We start from the raw sequence: 20,838 nt of genomic DNA, 5'->3' as shown, positions 1-20,838 counted from the left end.
TCCCGTTGAAACCTGGATTTTTTCCAGGCTTCTCGGAAACTGCCGAGTTGTTTCAGAATCTGCAATGATCATTTTCGCTTAGAATAGACGCTTAATATTATTGAGAAGAAGGGGCCACTTCGGATATCATGATGTCACAAACAAGTTAGAAAATTCCGATTGACTTCGCAAGGATATTTGCCTAGATAAGGCAGAGTTCCAAGCGCTTGAGTTTCAGGGGCTTGAGAAGGCCAAATTGTCATCGCCATCAGGATTTAGTGCATCCTCAAGACTAAATGTCAGAAATATTTGCTTTTCGCACGGTGAGACTAATTTGCGGAACTGCATACGAGAAGTACTTAAACATGGAACGCCGTAATGCCGGAATAATTAAACACGAAACGAATGGGAATGCTCAAGGAGGCTCGAAACGAGTTTCAACTCTTCCAAGTGACGCTCTTACTAGAAGGATCGGCATCACAACGTTTTATCATGTAGTAGCAATATTGTGGTACCAAATGAAACACGAATTATTGCTGAACAAGATACAGTCATTATTGTGATGTAATATGTCACCATGGCAATGGGCAAGCCCTGTAAAAACACCCTCCATTTTGTATTTAGTTGCTTACAAATCAAAAACGAATTTGGTGACCCCCATTTTTTATTTCTGAAAATTAATTAGAAGGGCATGATGAAACTTTCTGCAAAGTTTTAAAAAATTCTCTCTAGTGGATTCAGAGCCACCTTAATTTTGTGATTTTTTTAAGGTAGCTCTGAATCCTCTATACAGAGTTTTTTTAAACTTTGCGGAAAGTTTCATTGTGGCCTTCTAATCACTTTTCAGAAATAAAAAAGGGGCGTCACCAAGTTTGTTTTTGAGATATAAGCAACTAAATCCAAAATGTAGGGTTTTTTGGTGGGCTTTCCCATTGTCAAGGTAACTTATTACATCACAATAATGATCACATCTTGTTTGGAAATGATCGGTGTTTCATATGGTACCATAACATTGCTGTTACGCGATACAGTGTTGTAGCGTTATTCGATCTAAACATAGAGTCTTATAAGTGTTGAAACCCTTTCGGGCCTCCTTAAACATGGAACATTGTGAAAAAATCATAAATAGTTCACCACATGGTCCTTCTCATCATGTGAAATGAATGGCTTGGTACAGTGTACACCATTTTCAGTGATTGTGGTATAAAACTCTTACAACTGAGAATGCAGCAATATGTATCCCCAAAATTGAACATGCAGTATCATGAAGCAATTCACGTGAATTTCATGTTTACTCTTACAAGTTATGCTAATATTAATTCCCGCCATTGTAATAAGCTTCAGCTTATTATAGGACGTGAGACACACATAACAGACATAAGAAAACCAACATTTTAATGACTATCAAGATGGCGACATAGCCAAGCACGAGGTGCAAGTGAAAAGCACTATGGGTAACCTAGTGTGTGACGCGTGACTGGTAACATGCCTTCTTTTTTTTTGTTTTTAAATCACATCCGTTCTAGTTAAAGGAACGACAACAGGAACAATAGCTAAGGCAGAAAACATATATATCATCAATGTTTGAGACAGTTCCAAATGGCCGGTCCTGATCAGTGTCCAATCATAAAGTGTCATGAATTGCCAATGTCAGCATCAGCCGTATGGTCACATGCAACAGTTCCACGGTTGGCATTCTTTCGGTACTCACAGCAGTGGATAGTGTTCTCCACCTGCAATGGAAGGTCGACTAATCAATAATCAGTCAGAGTAGCAGGCAGGTTTTCGAACAACTCGACCACTACGGGTAACAATTTGAGGAGCTGGTTGACTGGGTGACTGAGGAGGAGCATTTGAGATGGGAAGGTTGTGAAAACAGGGTGGTATTGGGGCATCAGGGGCTGATTTGTACGGTGGCCATGAAGTTGAGCTGGAAACTGTTGATGGCAGAGGAGATGGACATCAGTCGGTGCTGCTGGTGGAGATGCAGATGAAGCAAGTGATGGACTGACATCATTGGGTGTCGCTGTGGGAGCTTCAGGTGAAGCAAATGACGAAGTAGAGTTTTGGGTAGTACAATCACAGTTTGTCAGGAAGATTGGACTTGGTGTTTGTCTCAGGTAGCAGTTCAACATTGTTTAAAGGAGGTGCCAGTTGCACTTGAACATGGTTTCGTCTGAATTGTCCGGTGCCACTTTTGATGTAGTAGGATCGAGGGCCAGCAGAGCCTATGATCTGTCCAGGGACCCAGGCCTTTGACCGTGAATTAGGGGGAGGCTTGGCATAGACATAGCTACCTGGTGGGAAATGTGGGAGAAGACGTCTTGCCTGTTTATCATAGGTTTGCTTTTGTTGTAGTTTACGGTGTAAGTGGTCGGATACCACTTTGTCACGAGGAGAATGGCGAGGCTCTAAAGTAGTTATTGGTTGAGGTAAGTTGCTGCGGAGGACACAGCCAAACAATCTTTGAGCAGGGGAAAACGTGTGACCAGCAGGTGGAGTGTTATGCACTGACAAGAGTGCCAAGTCCACATCTTTAGCTGTGCGAAGAATGTGTTTGGCTGACTTCACAGCCGCTTCGGCTTGTCCATTGGATTGGGACCAGTAGGGAGATGATGTGATGTGATTGAACTTGTATGTTTTGGCAAATTCTTTGAATAAATCAGAGGTGTATTGGGATCCATTATCCATTAATAAGGTGTGTGGAATTCCATGACGACAAAATGCTTCTTGGTGGCTTGTACTACAGCTGAGGACTGAATGGAGGGAAGGCGATCGATTTCATAAAAGTCACTGAAGTGATCAACGGTGACTAAATAAGCAACACCATTAAGCTCAAATAAGTCTTGCGATACCAGGTGCCATGGTAAGGTGGCCCATCATGCAATCCAGTATGGGCATGCAGAGTTGAATTGACTAGTCGATCGTTGATTTTGTGGCATTGAAAATAAAGAGTTCTGACGAAGTCACTGAAGGACGGCCAGGTTCAGTAGATGAAGACTCCGGTTCCAAAATTCTGAGACCATGTAGTAAGCTTCAGCTTATTATAGGATGTAAGACACACAACAGACATAAGAAAACCAACATTTTAATTACTATCAAGATGGCGACGTAGCCAAGCACGAGGTACAACTGAAAAGCACTATGGGTAACCTAGTGCGTGACACGTGACTGGTAACACCATTTGGATAACATGAAAAGTTATTCATTACTGGGCAACCGAACAATTAATAAAAGAACAATAACAACAGAAATGTTTATTTGCACCACACATAAATAGAGGTAACTAAGGTACAATGTTCACTGAAAAATAACTAAAAAGCTAATGTAGCGAGGAAGCAGACAAAAGAACTATGACTGTATAAATGAAGGAAAAAATGTCAGTTCAGGGAGCACAAATACAAGGATAAAAGACAGTCAAACATAAAAACAACAACAAAAGCATAGAGATGAGGTCACTTGAAATAAAAAATGGAGGAAAAAGAGAGAAAGTATGAAACATACATAGGATGTAATGATAGACTTTTTAAAGGCTTACCAGGGATCGCGTTAACGCAGAAATCGTGCATTTTTACGCAAACAAATTCCAAAAAATGCATCATCAAAATTTTAATGCGTCCCAGGACGCAAGACACTAACTTTAATAACTCACACAACTTGCTTTGTTTTGTCAGTATATTCTGTTTAATGTTGCTTCGGCAAGATGCAAAAAAATAATATAATAACAATAACAATAATAATAACAATAATAATAATAATAATAATAATAATAATAATAATAATAATAAAGTAAGGTAACATAGTGGTCGTCATATTTGATTTCGCCATGCAAAGGAGACTGGTGGAGATGACCATACATCCGGGAAACTTAATTGAGCTCCCGCCATTTGTTTGCTCATTGATCGTTTGATCGATTGAGAAATAGAAGTGCTCACACTTCTTGAACTGAGAAAGGTTGAATACATGGTAATTTTTACGTAAAGTTTTTGGCTAAAATTGGCTGAAAGAGTTTGGATGGTTGCAAACAAGGAATTTGGGCAATAAGTTATGTATGATTTGTAAGCTGGAAAGAAGAACTCGCTAGTTACAGTACTCAGTACTGTCCAAAGAAAAAGACTAGAAAGCTGGTTAATCTCTCTTTCTCATAAGATACTTTTTTTCTCGCAGAGAGTCACCAAGATTTTGGGACCCTCAAAAAATGCTTGGGACCCCAATTTGGCCAGACATGTGGGTCCCAGGACCCAGACTGAAAAATCCTGGTGCCATCCCTGCTTACTTAAATTTGTGAAACAAAAGACCCCTTATTATTCCAACCGTTAAAACAGCGGTAATTGTTTCGTTGTTAATTTGTAAGGATAAGCATGTAATTAGTCTGAATTGTATCACAATTTTACTGGGCTTGATTTGGAGATACGTATTGCTCAGTGCGTTCTCACGTGTGAGAGTATACCACGATCACTGAAAATGGTGTACTCTGTACCAAGCCATTCATTTCACATGGTGAGAAGGACCATGAGAAGAACTATTCTGCTATTTTTCGCGCTGTTCCGTGGTTACATGTAAGTATTCTGCCCCTCCAGCATCCTGGTGTTCCATAGACCTTATTCATAAATGGCGGTCACATTTATAATTCTATTGTCCACGTGCAAATTAGCCTACCAAGCCTCATTTTAGAGCAAGAATTCTTTTCAATTCACTGTATGGTATCGAGGCTTGGTAGGCTAATTTGCACTTCGACAAAAGAATTATAAATTGGCTGCCATTTATGAATAAGGTCTATGTTTAAGTACTTTCCCCTGCAGACTATGGAACCCAGAGAAATGATTGCTTTTATTGAAACCCTGCTGTGATAAATTACTGCTTTACTATTTGTTAAATCTTGACTGAATCCACTGATTATTGCGTTTCAGGTGCCACTCTAGCTGTGATCTGCCTTTTTTCACCATCTGATTCAAGTTCGTCAATTAGCTTGTGGATTGTGTGACAAACAAGTCACAATAACAATTCTAGCATACCATCTGCTAAGTCCCTGCTTCAAGTGGTTTTCTTTGTTATGAAGGTATTCAGACTTACTGTGCCATAGAAGTGAATGGAAGGAGGAACACATTGTTGCTTCAGCCACGTTTTCCTTCTGTAGAGAAGCTTTTTTTAAATTTTTGTTGTTGCATAATGTTCATGATTCAAGCATATTTATGTGCAAGACCTAGGCCACGCTCAGGGGAACCTAACCACCAACACACCACACAGCAAATAGACAATATTTACATTCTCACTGTTTCACTGGGAATCTTTTCAGATGCAAATTATTTCCCATGCATAAGCCCCCATCGCATGCTCATTCCAGTCGAACAGTGAGAATACAAATAAAGTCTATCCTCCTTGTAACCAAAAACACTGTAAAACTAAAATAATAACAGCTGACAGACTTGACAATGTTAGCAGCGAAATAACATGATCACATGACCTACATGTGCTGAAAAAATCAGTGCTCTGGGTATCTCAAACTAAGTGGGATCATCGTTTGACTTTGAAAGTTGAGTTGCTACAACAAGTTGCAAAAATAGTGGAGACACATCATCCTCTTGGGGCGTTATTACAATTTACCTATTATCTCTCACACTGCAGCCCCCCTTCCCCCCCCCCCCCCCCTTCCTTATCAGTGTTGCTAGCAAGACAAAAAAATGGTTGCAAACTTAAACAGTCAACATTGAAAGGGGGAGAAGGGAAGGGAAGTGGGAAAGGTTCATATTCTAGATATGGCAGGTATTGGAAGCTAGAAAAGGTGTTTTTTAATGAAACTGTCTCAACAGTTTTGCAACTTGTTGTCTGGGTTGGTTGTCACTGTATTGCCATACTGTCACTTTGGTTATTGGTATAGGAAGGCGTATATCTGATGTGTTTAATATGGTGTTCTGAAAAAAAAAAAAGGTTTAATTCTCTGATCTGCTGTGAATGGAAAATGGCCAGCAATAAACTGGATTTTGGCGGGGCTTCAGTATGATGCAATTTGGAGCCATTTCAGTGCTTTCTGTGAGTCAAGTCGAAAATACACATAATTTGGTAGATGAAAAGGCGTGATTTCCATCCTTTCGCTTTTTGAAGTATGCTAGAAATATCCTTGAACTGATTTCAAAATAAATGCCTTAAACAAGCATATTTCGGTCGACACATGACATCTAAAACACGTGCAATATGTACAAAATTAGCTGTTGTTTACGTACATGTATGAGAAACAGACAATTTACCTCTCCTTTAACTGCAATCGCATTCCACTTGAAAGGAACATCCACTTTCTGAAAAATCAATTCTTAGCAAACATTGTTAGACAAAGATACATTTTCATAGAGGACCATTTGTAACATTACTTATTGCTTTCGGGTTAGTCTGCTTCCATAAAAGGGGTTGCTTTAATGCTTAGTAGCAAGTGTTCTACACCTGTAAGTGACGTGTAGGGTACAGGCTAATTCCATGTTCTTTCTAATGACCGACTGAGCACAATGAACAAAAGAAACCACCCGATTGTGCTAAATCCTTTGCGAGATTTGTTTTACAATGAGGTACAAAAGTGATCAAATTTGTACCGGCTACACATTATGACATTTATATGAAACAGTCTACAAGGTCTACCACAACTTTTCACTGAAAAAATAATATGATATCATATTTCTTGCTGTTGCGATGGTAGACCGTGCTTGCAGGATGGTAGGCCGTTGGTAAATGGGATAGACGATATGAACTTTATTATGAATCATCTGGTAGTGTATTGGATTGAGTAGAAAAGAAAGTACTAGTTGAATTGTGCTGTTTGCTGGAAGATATGATTTTCAACTGTAACGCCACCATCCCCATTGACGTCACCAAGGAACACAATAAATGGTATTGTGTTACATAATACGAGCCATGTGTAACTTTCGGAGCATCAGATCTGTGGTGCAAAATACTTTGCTCGCTTTAGTATTTGGTTCGGAGTCTTCTGTTAGCGATGATAAGTCCAAACACTTGAAAATTGATGCCACTGTATGTCAATAGTTAATATCCTTTCATGTTTGGTACAATGTGCTTTTCACTTCACGTGCAAACTTCTGAAATGTTTCAGAGCTTATACCATATCTAATGATTGTTTCTTTAGTTCCTGCTTTTCTACGTTGAAAATTTTCCCTGTAGGATTCACATCTGGACTGGCAAAATTATTGCAATCAATCAGACAAGTTGCAAAAATAGTGGAGACACTTCAACCTCTTGGGGCATTATTAATTTACCTATTATCTCTCACACTGCAGCCCCCCTACCCCCCTCAGTGTTTCTAGAAAGACTAAAAATTGGTGCAAACTTAAACAGTCAACATTAATGGGGGAGAGGGGAAGGGAAGTGGGAAAGGTTTAAATTCTAGAAACGGCGGGTATTGGAAGCTAGAAAAGGTATTTTTTAATGAAAGTGTCTCAACAATTTTGCAACTTGTTGTAGAATTGTTATTGGGACTTGCAATGGAATTACCAGCTAATCAGATGGTGCAAATAGTCAGATTACGGCTTGAAATTGCACCTGGAATGCAATAATCAGTGGGTCCTGTCGAGATAAAAAAAAATATTAATGTAAATCTCATCGTTTATATCATGGGGCATTGATAAAAATTAACAGTCATTTTTCTAGGTTCCGCAGGTTCTGCAGTTCCACAGATTAGTCTCACCTCTTTTTGCCTAGTCAGAGTACTTCGTTGGTAGAAGAAAAACAGCTTAACTCAATTCCGTTGTAGTCATAATTAGATTTTGAACTCAACTAATGGTGATAAATACTCTTTTCCTCAAAGTCAGTAATCGAATGGTGATAAAAGAAGCTCATGACAAATTAGTAAGATCAAGTAAGTTCACAGGCACAAGTGGCTCGCTGGGAAGCTTGTGCGTAACAACGCGCAAGCTGATGATGGCAACACAAATTTCGCGAGATGCGACACTCGCATTCTTCTTAAGTTTTCTCTTTTAACCTAGGCTGAGCCCTGATAGCCTGTGGATTTACTTCTCATTATTTCAGTATGGTGATTGACTGATTACCTTCTAACATGTTGATATATGCAATAGGTGCTAAATACATCCTAAAACAACCTGTTTTACAAAAAAATTATCAGATACCTCTACTTATAACTTGAGATAACAAATTCTAAAAATAGGCCTGCAAGGCATGCATGTGGCTACTGCCTAATGCCTGTTTAACCCTTTCAGCCCCGTGGGGTTCCCCATTGACTAGTAAAATCGGCTGGCGTTAGACAGAGTAAAATCTATAAGTGGCACTATTGGGAGTGAAAGGGTTAGTGGGAACATAGTTTTTGAGTGAATCTAGCTGTTGTTAGTGAGGACATAGTTTTTGAGTGAATCTAGCTGTTGTTAACAATTTTACAGTGCATACTCCTGAACTGTGAACAGTCATGGCTTTTTAAGAATCCAATCAAAGGCGAGCACTAAGACATATCCTGGTTTATCTATGGAAGAAAAGAGAGGGGTAATTTAGATCATGGTCATTGTTTGAAAAAGAATTAGTTAAGCCTAGTGGGAAAATAACACGAAATATGTTAAATAAAAAAACGGCTCACAGTTCTAATGGCCATGCATGCTGTAATTCACCATTATTCAGAAGAATTAGTACCAAAGAAAATTTAGTTTTCCATTTTTCTTTTTTCTTTTTCTTCCTATACTGTTGTAATGTCTTTTATTTATTTTGTTCTTGAGCTAATAAGATTATTATTATTATTATTATTGTTGTTGTTGTTGTTGTTGTTATTTATTATTATATTAATTCTTTCAGTTAATTCAGGTAGGGTGCTTTCAGATATTAGCACCATGTGTCCCATATATGTTGACTTAGAATTGTGTGAGAAGAAGAGAGACGGAAAGAGAAAAAAAAATCAGTTTTGTGTCCCAGTTAGGGTCAAACTTCGAGATAGCAAGGCAGAGAGGGAGAGGTTAATCTGCCTCTAAAGCAAATGGGACAAACGTTGACCTACTAGTAGCTCCATGATTGCAAAATAAGAAACAAAGTTTTTTTTTTTGTAACTTTTTTTCTTTGTTTCGTTTTATGTGGTAGGCACATTGCAAATCTTGTGATAATGCACGTGTGTACCTTTTCGTACCAAACCTGTTTTGACATACAGACTTTTCATCTGGGCTGCGATGAAACATAGGATTGTTTCAACTTGTATACTGAAGGATGCCACTTTCTGGTTTTACAATAATAAGCACAAATTCTTTAATTCTACTTTAAAGAGCCATAGAGATTTTGTGGCTCTTGTAAATAGTAATGGTGAACCCATTTTCTTTTGGAGAACTTTAAAGTCAGCCGTGAATCACACTCTCCAAATGAAATAATTAATACTTATTTATGATCAATTGTCATTATCGATAATAATTAGTAATAATTAGAGCGGTTTTCAATTGAGTGTCGAAAGTAATTAGTTAATTACTTTGGTTTTGCATCTACTTCACTCAGTGATTGGTTCAAAGTTTTCGCGCCACTTTTTCAACCAATCAGAAGTGAAACCAAAACCAATTGTGGCTCGCGCGTGCATATTTTCCCGCCTTTTGTGTCGGCTACGTGTAATTACTTCGAGTTTTGATTGGCTTACTGGATTGTTTCCGTCCTTTTTGATTGGTTAAAGTAATTACTATGGTTTTGGTTTTACGACACTCAATTGAAAACTGCTCTATTGTTATAATCATTAATAATCCTGAAAAAGTTCTCACTTGTATTTCCAATTTAGTTGATCGTTTTGAACTATTTCTGGCTGCATATCTCAACTGGGTTGTCGGTAGGGTAGTAATTTTGGATCTTCGTTCTTGAGAAGTATCTTTTGAAGACATGTGAATGAGCAGGAATTCACGTGTCAGCTTTGTTCCCAAAGAAACATCATTGAACCAACACTAGTGCAAATGTCAAATTTTGATATAGTTCATTTACTGAGTGACTGACAACTAGATCAAGAAAATTTCTAATAATAGGAACATATAAATTTTCACTGCCAACATTTGCATTTAGCGTGGTCTCAAATCTCTTGATAATAAGTTTTCCAAAAATTTGGAAGGCAAATCTGAATGTCCATTTGCTATTGATGTTTTGGCAAATGGTAATTTTAAAAAAAAGAGTAAAAACTCTTGTTGCCGTTATCCTCTTACCAAATGAGTTCTTTGTTCATTTAAATCCACTTTGTATTGACTCGTTTATTTTTGGTTTAGGTCCTTTTTGCCATTGGGGCATGATGCTTGACTATCACTAACTCGTGATGTCCCTTCAACCGTATCGTGACGAGGAGTTAAATCATTTCAAGTGTTTGTCTCTGGTTTTAAATGAATTCCCAAAGGCTTTACGTCAGACTTTTAAGACGATGTGGGACACCACCATTGGGCGTCGCCCTGGTTCACAGCTTTGGGATGACTCCACTGCTGTGAGAAATCTATTTGTCTCTGAAGAGGGAGGGACAACTAAAGTCCCTACCCACCAGTCGTACAATGAATGGGATTGCACCGCCTTATTCCAGGCTACCATCTTTGCAAAGTCCTTCAGTATTCATTCCAAAACACTCGATGAGGTCTATGTGAAGCCCTATGCTGTTCCTTATGGAAGTTTCCATGGATTTGTGTTGAGCCCAGTAGGAGATAATATGGAGACCATTGCACTGGCCACTGATCAGCTTCGGCGTTTAAGGAATACAGTTTGTCATTCTTCTCGCTTAGAGATGGACAAAGCAACATTTGACCGGAACATTCAGTATGCTAAAGAAGCGTTCAAAGCTCTGGGAATTTCAACTGCGTCTATTGATGCCATTGGAAGTTTGACTACATGTGACTTTCCAACAACAAAAGTCCGTTTGTTGGAACAGCAGGTAAGGGAAGAAAAGCAAGCATACATTGAATGTTTAGAGAGCAGAAATGCAGATAGGGAAGAGATTAAGGACTTCGTAGCAGCCATAAAACAGGACGTGGAGAGCCTCACAGTCATTAAAGAAGACGTTGCTACGTTGGAGCAAAGGGTAGCGGAGCATATGAATTCAGCTGTGGAGGGTTTGAGGGTGCAACTGGGAGATAGAACTGCGTCAGGGAAAGAGATCCACGAGTTAAAAAAGAAGGAAGAGGAAGGGGATACAGAAGCAGAAAAAACAGGTAAAAAGTAGGACTTAACTGATTTCAACCCTCTTTAAAAACAGCAGGAGGATAGCAATAGGAGTGACAAACAACACAATTTGTCATTGAAAAGATGATAACAAGACAGAAAGATCTTCCATGTATGTAAGAAACGATATGTCGTATGTTACTGGTTTTGAAAAAAAAGAACGTACAGAACTCACATAAAATAAACGAAACTGTTGGTTACTAGATTTTTGTCTCACTGCTAAGTTAGTCAAAGCAGTAGGTCCATTTCTGAGATGTCTTCCGAAAGAACTTTTCCTTATTATGCGCCGATCAACTCGAAACTGCAACATCCCTCCCCCCCCCCCCCCCCCCCAGGCAAATCCCGGGAATTTGAACTTTTGAAGATTGGATCGTTCAAATTCCCGCCCCCTCGGGCCAAAATGGTGTTCAAATGCTCTACCCTATCGTCGGATTTGTCTGTGATATCTTACTAAAGAACAATCGTTGTCGGCTCCTGTCGTCTGTAATAAAGACCTTTTGGAGATCTTTTTAGTAAGCCCATCGTTCACAAACTCTTCAATCTCGTCCAAGCACGTGTTTTATAGCTGTTAGCGACTTCGGCGCCCGAAGAAAATCATTTGAAACCTGACACTTCCGGTTCAATTTTCCCCACGCCACAACTTCCGTTTCCGGTACACTACAGTGGCCAATATTGGGTGTGTCTTGGTTAAATGACTGCAACTGAATTTTGCTGACTTCTACAATGCATTGAAAACGAAACCAAAAATATGTCTGCAGTAGCCGACTATCCTAATCATGAATAACATTTTAGGCTCAGTGCACAAAGTTGAAGATAATGTTTGCCCTTGCTTCTCGATATCTTCTCTTCAGTTTACACAGTCTCAATGAGGCAAAGGATATCGAAAAAAATTAGAAAATGTCTACTTTGTGTTTTACTTTTGCTTTACAAAGACATCAAGCCAGCAGTCACAAGATCTTGTCTTCCTCCAATGGTTCCAAACTTCACTGGCCGACAGAACGAGTGCCAGGAGATCGTGGATCTCGTGAGTTCCGAACACACCCGAATCCTGACGATCTGGGGCTCGCCCGGATTCGGGAAGACATCTGTTGCAATAGCGGCGGGGCACCAACTGCAGTCTCGAGGCTTTCCTGTTTGTTTCCTTTCATTACGAGGACTTCAATCAAAGGCAGATCTGGCATCCAAGCTTTTTAGCTTCGTAAGGCAACTCACCGTGAGTCAGAGATCAGAATCTCTGCATCCGTGCAGTGAAGATGAGCTGATTGAGACCATGGCCAACATTTTAGATTCCCTGGTAATAATTCTCGATAATGCAGACGATCTGTTAGAAAATGGCATTCCAAAAGTAAAAGAAGACATCCTACAACTCTTTGAAGAAATTCTCATGCGAAATGAGATGATAACCCTGGTGGTGACCACACGAGAATCGTTTGAATTTATGAACTTGAATTTTCAAGGTCATAATTCTTTGCGAATAAGGCCCCTGGATGGTACCTCATCTCATACTCTAGTTCATGAATTGGTGCCAAATGCTAGCCCCAATGACTGCGCAAGAATTGCCCAAATATGTGGGTGTGTGCCTCTTGCAATGAGGTTAATGTGCTCTTTAGCTTGTGAAGATGATGTTCAACCAAGCCATTTTTTGATTGAATTAACTGAGTTCGCAACAGAGAGTATCGTCGAGATCTTAGACAATCCAGATTATCCAGCTAATCATCGATTGCAGGTCCTATTTCAATCGTCCTTCCTCAGACTTTCTTCTGCCGAAAAAGAAGCATTTGTGTCCTTGTCTGTTCTCCCGGGATGCTTTACAATGGATCTCGCCTCAGCTGTATTGAATGTTACAGGGGTGATTCAGACCAAGAAAATGTTGCAAAGACTCCGGAGAAAATCCTTTCTCGATTCAAATTCCCAGCGAGGAACATTCACAATGCACAAGCTCCTTCAGTCATTTGCAAAAGAAACAGGAGAACAGCGTATGGAAGAAATAGTAGCAAACGCAAAGTGCCGTCTCCATGCGCATTACATTTCTCGTTTCAACAAGATGAATGATGAGTTTCTAGATGGTCATTCTAAAGACGCATTCATTGCATTCTATGAGGAAAAACAGCTTTTCATCGAAAGTCTAGTGGACGGTTGCAAAGATTCCGGGACGGCTGAGAAAGTTTTCGAAGTTTTGGTAAAGGCAGAGTTGTTTCTAGACTCGCTGTTTTGGTCTCAGATTGAAGGGCACAATTTTGATAATATATATGATTCGGCCATAAAGGCAGCTAATGCTCAAGGAAATGTACAATACCAGAGGCGTTTACTAGTTTCTAGAGCATTTCGTGAAATTACTTTGGGAGCAACAGGAAGTGCAATGCAACTTCTCAGGAAGGCACATGAAATCCAGTCTACATCTTGTCCAGGTTCTGATGATGAAGTGAGTAAGTACTGGTGTTATTTTGGCATCTTTGAGCTGGTTATCGGCAAGGTTGACAGCGGAATACAGAGCCTGCGTAAGGCTCTTTCTTTAATGCGTGGAAGAGCAGAGCTGAGAATTCTGAGGATCGTTGGTTACCAAGTCATGGCTGTTTATTATCAGTTCTTCCGGGACTCATCTAACTCGACTTACTGTTACAACAAAGCACGCATGGAATGCAATTCTGGTGCAGACGAGCAATTGCTTGTTATTCCACCTCTGGAGTGCACAGAAAAGAAACCCGACGATGCCGAAAAGGTTCAAAGTAACATTAACTTGGAAAACTGGCCATTGCTATTCCTAGTTATATTTTACGTCAGGATAGCAGCAAAGAATTTCTTTGACGCTGAATCCAAGCAATTTGTAATCAACCCTGCCTTACAAATATTAAATGATCTCAAGATAAATTCTAAGACTCCTTTTCATTTGTTTCATTTGTGCGGGAACGTTATGACATTTGTTCGGGCGTTCGCCGCAGAAGGTCATGCTGGATCGTGTTTTGAAGAATCAATCGCGCGTCTCCAAGCATATCTCGAGAAATCCAACCAGAGCTCTTCAGGCCCAAAGGAAAACGTTCATTCAACCATTCGTAATCAGGAATTCAATTGGCTTCTCGCAAGGTTCCTCCTAGAGGGCGGTAAGTTTTACCATACCATGAAGAACTACTCGCAAGCACTTGATTTCAAAAAGTGTGCGCTTGATATCAGCTTAAAAATGAGTGGAGAAGAAACAAAAGCATTCTTAGCGCATTGCTATCATTCACTCGGGGCTACACAGCGTTCACTAGGCGATTTCGCCTCTGTTCTGGAGTCTAACCAAACGGCGTTAGATATTCGGGTAAAACTGTTTGGAGACAACCATGCAAACACTGCTGACAGTTACCATTTACTCGGGATGACACAGCATTCGTTGGGTGATTTCACCTCTGCTCAGTCGTCAAGACAGCGGGCCTTAGATATTCGGAGAAAACTGCTCGGGGAAGATCATAAGAGCACAGCTGTTAGTTATCATTTTCTCGGGGTCACACAGCATTCGTTAGGTGATTTCCCCTCCTCTATGCTGTCACTGCAACGAGCCTTAGATGTTCGAAGAAAAATTCTTGGAGAAGATCATCGAAGCACATCTTTTAGTTACCATTGTCTCGGGGTCACACAGTATTCGTTAGGTGATTTCACCTCTGCTCTTCAATCACTGCAACGAGCGTTAGATGTAAAGAGGAAAAAGTTTGGAGAGGATCACGCAAGCACAGCTGATAGTTACCATTCTCTCGGAATGGCTCAGCATTCGTTAGGTGATTTTAACTCTGCTCTGCAGTCTTTCCAATCGGCATTAGATGTGCGGATAAAAGAGTTTGGAGAGGATCATGCAAGCACAGCTGATAGTTACCATGAACTCGGGGTGACATGTTGTTCGTTAGGTGATTTTATCTCTGCGCTGCAGTCTCTCCAACGGGCATTAGATATTCGGTTAAAACTGTGTGAAGAAGATCATGCAAGCACAGCTGACAGTTACCATGAAATCGGGGTGACACATTATTCGTTAGGTGATTTTACCTCTGCACTGCAGTCTTTCCAATCAGCATTAGATGTGCGGATAAAACTGTTTGGTGAAGATCATGCCAGCTCAGCTGATAGCTACCTTTCAGTCGGGGTGACACAGCATTCGTTAGGTGATTTTACCTCTGCCCTGAAGTCAAAGCAGCTTGCGTTAGATGTTCGCCTAAAACTGTTTGGGGAACATCATGTACACACAACTGATAGTTGTCATTCACTCAGGCTAACACAGCGTTCGTTAGGTGATTTTACCTTTGGTGTCAATGAAAAGCAGCGGGCGTTAGATGTTCGGGGCAAACTGGAGAGGTTCACCCAAGCACTTCGTAAGCGGTTTACTAGTTTTATTTCGTAAAAGAGATAGTTACTGGTCATCGTGGTGGTAAATAAATACGGTAGTAATTTATAATCTGTTGTCTCACGATGTAGTCACTTAGGTTGTACATCGCGATGTTTCGACCGGTCCCTGCTGGTCTTCATCAGGCGATAAGCTCGACAGTTTACGCACTACAATCACGGCGGTCGGCTGTGATTGGTATATTTCGATCCTTATTGTTCCAGGACCTTTGAGTAGTTACTCGAGAGGTCCGATACGAAATTGTTCCCTTCGCTTCCTTCCTTGCTTTGGTAACCTTCTGTACAAAGAAGGAGGGATAATCTTTAGAAACACGAACAAATAGACTGCGAGTAGTCTCTAATTTCGGCAATGTATTGTGGGGCAGGCGGAATACACGCACACGCGCGAGATTGCGAGGAGACGCGGCGCTCCCCTCGCGTCGCGCCTCCTCGTAATTTCGCGTGCTCCTGTGTATTTCGTCCGCTCCACAATCCATCGCCGAGATTAGAGACTAATCGCAGTGTAAAGAACAGATGATAAAAGTCTCTTCCTCAGAGACGGCTGATAGTTTGGTGGCAAGACGTTTGGCCCGGTTGTACAGACACTTAACAATACCAGGCTTTACTGATTTGAGGGTGTGAATCAAACGCTAAGTACTGATGAGTGCGTGTTAAGGGGTCTTTACATGATACCGGAGCGACTTTCGCACCGGCGCGAGTTCACTCCGATTCCCTCTCTTAGGTCTGTATTTGTCTACATGATATCACCGAAAAAAGTCATGCTGGGGCGACTAACACCGGCGCGAGTTCACCCAGGTTGCTGCACCGGAGCGAAAATTTCGTTCCGGCGCAAAATCTCGCAACGGTATCATGTAAACGAAGAACGACCACTCTTTCCGGTGTGAAATCGGCCTCCCCGTGGGAGAAAACTCACACCGGAGCGAGTTTCACACCGAGGTGACTTCTTGATTTCGTACCGCGTTTACATGATGACTAGGTGAATTCGTACCACCTATTGATAAAATACAGGCGTGAATCCACATTGCAAATATGGCGTCTATCAGGGAAAGTACGCATGCGCTACCCATTCCAGCCCACCAGGAGGCCGATTTCACACCGGAACGAGTGGTCATTCCTCGTTTACATGATACCGTTGCGAGATTTCGCGCCGCAACGAAATTTTCACTCCGGTGCAGCAACCGGAGTGAATTCGCGCCGGTGTGAGTCGCCCCAGCATGACATTTTTTCGGTGGTGTCAGAGTGCTAAGAGAGGGAAGCGGAGTGAACTCGCGCCGATGGGAAAGTCGCCCTGGTATCATGTAAACACCCCCAGACACTGGTGGTAAGGCGCCCGTCTGGTTCTCTGGAGACTGACATGTCGAGGAAGGCGATCTTCTCAGTGGGTTATTGACTGTTGAAATTCATGGGGAAAGCAGTCAACATGTCTGCGATTCAGAATGGTGAAGGACTTGAGTGTTATCAACGCGGCAACGTTTCCAGATCTTATGCTTGTAGGTTGTCGATTCAATTGCTTGTTCTTCAAATACTTCCATGTAGCGGTCAGCAATAACTCGGCTTTCATTGGTTGAACCTTCTTGTTGTTCGTAAATCGATCCTTTACACTTAAAGTATGTCGAAGGATCTAAATACGAAGTCGAAGAGGTCCGCAATGTAAGCGCGCAGGTGTTCGAGTCGCGCGGTCAGCAAGGCATGGGCTACTCACTAGCTTTCGTCGGAGGCCTTGTACGTGCAGTGCTTTCGATAGAAACGGTGGTAAATAAGGACCCCACGGCGAATGATCTCGTCACGGTGGTTTTGGATCTTTTCACTGCTGATGCTGGAAACGAAGTGGATTGAGTTGGTCGCCGTGAAATTCGAGTTACCAGTTAAGGGCGATAAGGTGTTAGTTAAGAAAGCAGACAAGTCGTAAGCGAATGTTTTTGGGCTGGACACAATATGCCTCAACGGTATGTTGGCGTTGCGGATGTTAGATAAACTGTAGACCCTAGGAAACTTCGCGATCTACAACTGAAGTGACGAAATCGTGAGAGAAACGATTGTATGTTTTATCATTTAGCAGAAGCTCATAACCTTGAATTAAAGGAGTTGCTTACCTTCCAAAATGTACATAAGCATTGTTTACAGTTTTTCTTGGGACTTACAATGGTCCCAAGAGAAAATAAAAAGCAATGCTTATTCAAAGTTTTGGAGGGCAAACAAAGAGTGTTGTGGTACTTTGAAAGTGGCCTAATCCGCAAGTCATGCCACATGACATTATGGAGTTTAAGAAACCACGACGGCTACGGCGACGAAAACATCACTTCAAAATATACGTTTGAGCTATTTCATGCAAGTATTTCATGATTACTCCATCTTGTTTAAATATGACAAAAGTGTACCATTCACTTATCGGCAAAAGTGCTACTGGTGGGAACGGCGCTCAAGGTAGGAGAGAAAAATGAATTTATCCTGGCGCTCTTACGTTCTCAACATAAGTTTCCATTTTGTTATTTTACGTTGTCGCTGTGCACGGAACTGCAAAGATATGTACTAAAATGTAAAGCGCCTGTGCAAAGCTGTTGTTTTTGCTCGTAAAATGTACAGTTTTTATGAGTTGAGGCTGTCGTTGCCTAAATCACCCAGTGCTGACATTTTCATGACGCACGCCAGTGAGTGCAACAAAGAAAACTTTGAATTCTTCTCTTTAATTCAGGTCAGTTCATTCACACTTTGTGATATTGCGCAGGTTAGAAAATAGCAAGTTAACGGTAGAAAATATTACGAAAGGGAGAGACAAAGTAAATTTCTTCAAATTGAAGTTGGCGGTGGTCAGAGGAGCATAGCTTTCGAGACCAACGCGTGTAGAGATTCCTTTACTAAAGTATGTCAAAAGCCAAGGCAGTGCCTTATATAAAATAATTTTATAGCTGTATGCGTTACAGCATACTTGTTTTGTATTTAGAATTAACACTGGGTGAAACCAAAAATCTGGACATCCTGTGGCCGGTTGCGCGAAGCCTGGTTAGCGCTAACCGTTGCTTAAGAGGTATTAAAACCCATAGGTTTCCATGGTATTTAACGTTGGTTGGCACTAACCATGCTTAGAGCAACCCGGGCCTGTGGTCTAAGAGGCCAAGTACGACTATTGCTATGTATAAAAACCGCTGCGATATAATGCTATGCATACACAAAAGGTTAATAGTGCGTGGATTACTTTGTCCATGTAAATGTTAATGAACAAGTTATTAATGCAATAGCCGGGCTCAATAGAGCGGTTTTCAATCGAGTGTCGTAAAACCCATGAGGGTATGATTGCGTAGCTCTAGTATGAACTCGCAATTGATCATCGCCTAGTTGGCTAGATAGAGATCAACGCTAAGTCTTCTTTACAATTGCTATGATAATCTTTCACTTGGAAAATGGTTAAGTTTAGTCTGAAGCCCCGTCCACACGTATTCGGATATTTTTGAATTCGCAACGTTCCCACGTAGCGTATTCAAATAGAATTTGCCCGTCCACTCGTATCCGAAACGTATCCGGATTCACTCTAGTATTCAGGACTCCTCTAGGAAACAGAGGTAATTAAGCAGCCATCGGCAGCCATCTTGAGAATTGATTTCACGGTAAGGAACTGGGCACGATCTTGTTACGTCATCCGATGAAAAAAAAAAATTCGGATTTGGTGTCCACACGTTTCCGGATTCATAGCGGATTAAAAAAATATCCACTCTGGAGAGCTTATTCAAAAAATTCCGGACTCGCCAGCGAATTCACCGGATACGTGTGGACGGAAGGCGTATCCGGAAAGAAAAACTGGTGGATTCAAAAATATCCGGATATATACCTGTGGACGGGGCCTCTACCTATCGTAAATAAGCAAATAAACACTTTAAAATCTTGCTTGACATAATGTATAACGAGGACCCGGTTGCTCCAAATCCGATTAACACTAATCCCAGATTAAAGTTTAACCAAGGAGTTTATTTCAACGCCGATTTTGCGCAAAACTTTACATTAAAAAGTTGAAAACGTGAAACAAAAGTTTTCGTTAATCCTGGATTAAGTTAATCGGTATTCGAACACTGACTGGGCCCAGGATTTGATTTGGTTGGCTGCTTTTAATCATACGAAGCTTCCTAAGCAAACGTAACCTAAGAAATCTCAGTAACATTGTAGTCATTAAGAAACTAATTAACAACAAGTTGAAGAATCTGCGTCTGTTTGTTGTGGTTTTTCTGGCGTCGACTGTACGATTGTGAAAACCTTCCCCACGGACAAGACACGCAAGATGACCTTCGAAAGCGCTGGCAAGAGACGGGACTCTACGTAAGAGCATAAGAAATTTTCTTTTTTTCTGTGGAACAATTTGGGGAAAGACCATCGAAGAACAGATTAAGGCTTGCAAGAGGAAAGCAGCTCTCTGGATAAAGCTATCTCTAACTTCCCCGAAGTCTTGGGACTTAACGTCAATAATTCTTGGATTTTACTCACGCGTTCAGCCGTACGTTTGTTAACCCAAAATGAAATTTGCATCAGGAATGAAGCTAAATTCTTGAAGGAATAGTTTGGGACGCCAACTTGGTTGCCAGGATGTCCAGCGAGAATAGAGAATACCACTGTGAACAATCAGGTAAGCGTTCCACTTTAGAGTCGCGTAAATGGCAATGGCACAAGGGAATTTTACATCTGACTCGAGAGTCGTGCGTCAGCCTGTGAGCGCCGAACATTTGACGTACGCAAACTCAGTGGCGTATGGATTATTAATACCTTTTGTTAGAACAAAATACACAATTAACTTCAAGTTATAGGGAGATTCACGTGGGCCAGCAACGGGAGTCATCCTGTCGGCTGCTTTTCGTGGCTAAATATCCACCACTAGCTACCTCCACTTCGGCGAATAGTTGTTAACTGATACGAAACAAGTTTTTTCTGTTTTTGGAAAAATGCAAAATTCACTCCGACGTTTGCCGCGTGCTCTAAACGAGATGCTATTCTCTAATCAGGGGCACCTAACGATAATATAGTTCAAAACCACTTAAACATAGCATTGTTAAACGTATTTTAGTATTTATACGGTAGATATAGGCATATTTTTATCCCCTAAAAATTTTTCATCTGTTCGGATTTCCTAGCTGAAAGTCTAGTGATCCGAAAATTAAAAGGATCAAAAGTTACCTTTTCGAAATTTTCATCCAGAAAAAAAGGCTCCCGAAAATTCTAGGTGACCCTTTTAGGGTAAAAATCCGTTACAAATGGGCAATTATGCCTTTTTTTAGATGTCGAAAATCCCAGGACAGGCAAGCAAGCAAGAAACTTTACAAAAAATGTTCCGAAAATTATAGATCTCAAATCGTCTTC

At 40.9% G+C, this 20,838-nt stretch overlaps 1 protein-coding gene across 3 annotated transcripts in view; it reads left to right on the top strand.

The window, feature by feature from the left end:
* Window positions 1-20,572, top strand: part of LOC137985123 (uncharacterized) — a 20,835-nt gene extending 263 nt beyond the window's left edge. The window contains exons 2-4 of one of the 3 annotated variants that reach the window (XM_068832617.1): window positions 4,890-5,017; window positions 10,200-11,123; window positions 12,066-20,572. In XM_068832617.1, the coding sequence (XP_068688718.1) occupies window positions 10,247-11,123; window positions 12,066-15,499 (4,311 nt within the window). In that variant the 5' untranslated portion in view covers window positions 4,890-5,017; window positions 10,200-10,246 and the 3' untranslated portion in view covers window positions 15,500-20,572. Of the gene's footprint in view, window positions 1-4,889; window positions 5,039-10,199; window positions 11,124-12,065 lie in introns of all 3 variants that reach the window. The other 2 variants (XM_068832616.1, XM_068832618.1) reach the window with 2 other exon arrangements.
* The last annotated feature ends 266 nt before the right edge of the window (window positions 20,573-20,838 follow it).

Source organism: Montipora foliosa, chromosome 14, assembly GCF_036669935.1.
Source record: "Montipora foliosa isolate CH-2021 chromosome 14, ASM3666993v2, whole genome shotgun sequence".
NCBI lineage: Eukaryota > Metazoa > Cnidaria > Anthozoa > Scleractinia > Acroporidae > Montipora > Montipora foliosa.
Note: the sequence above shows the minus strand (reverse complement) of the source record. Positions and strands in the feature narration are given on the sequence as shown.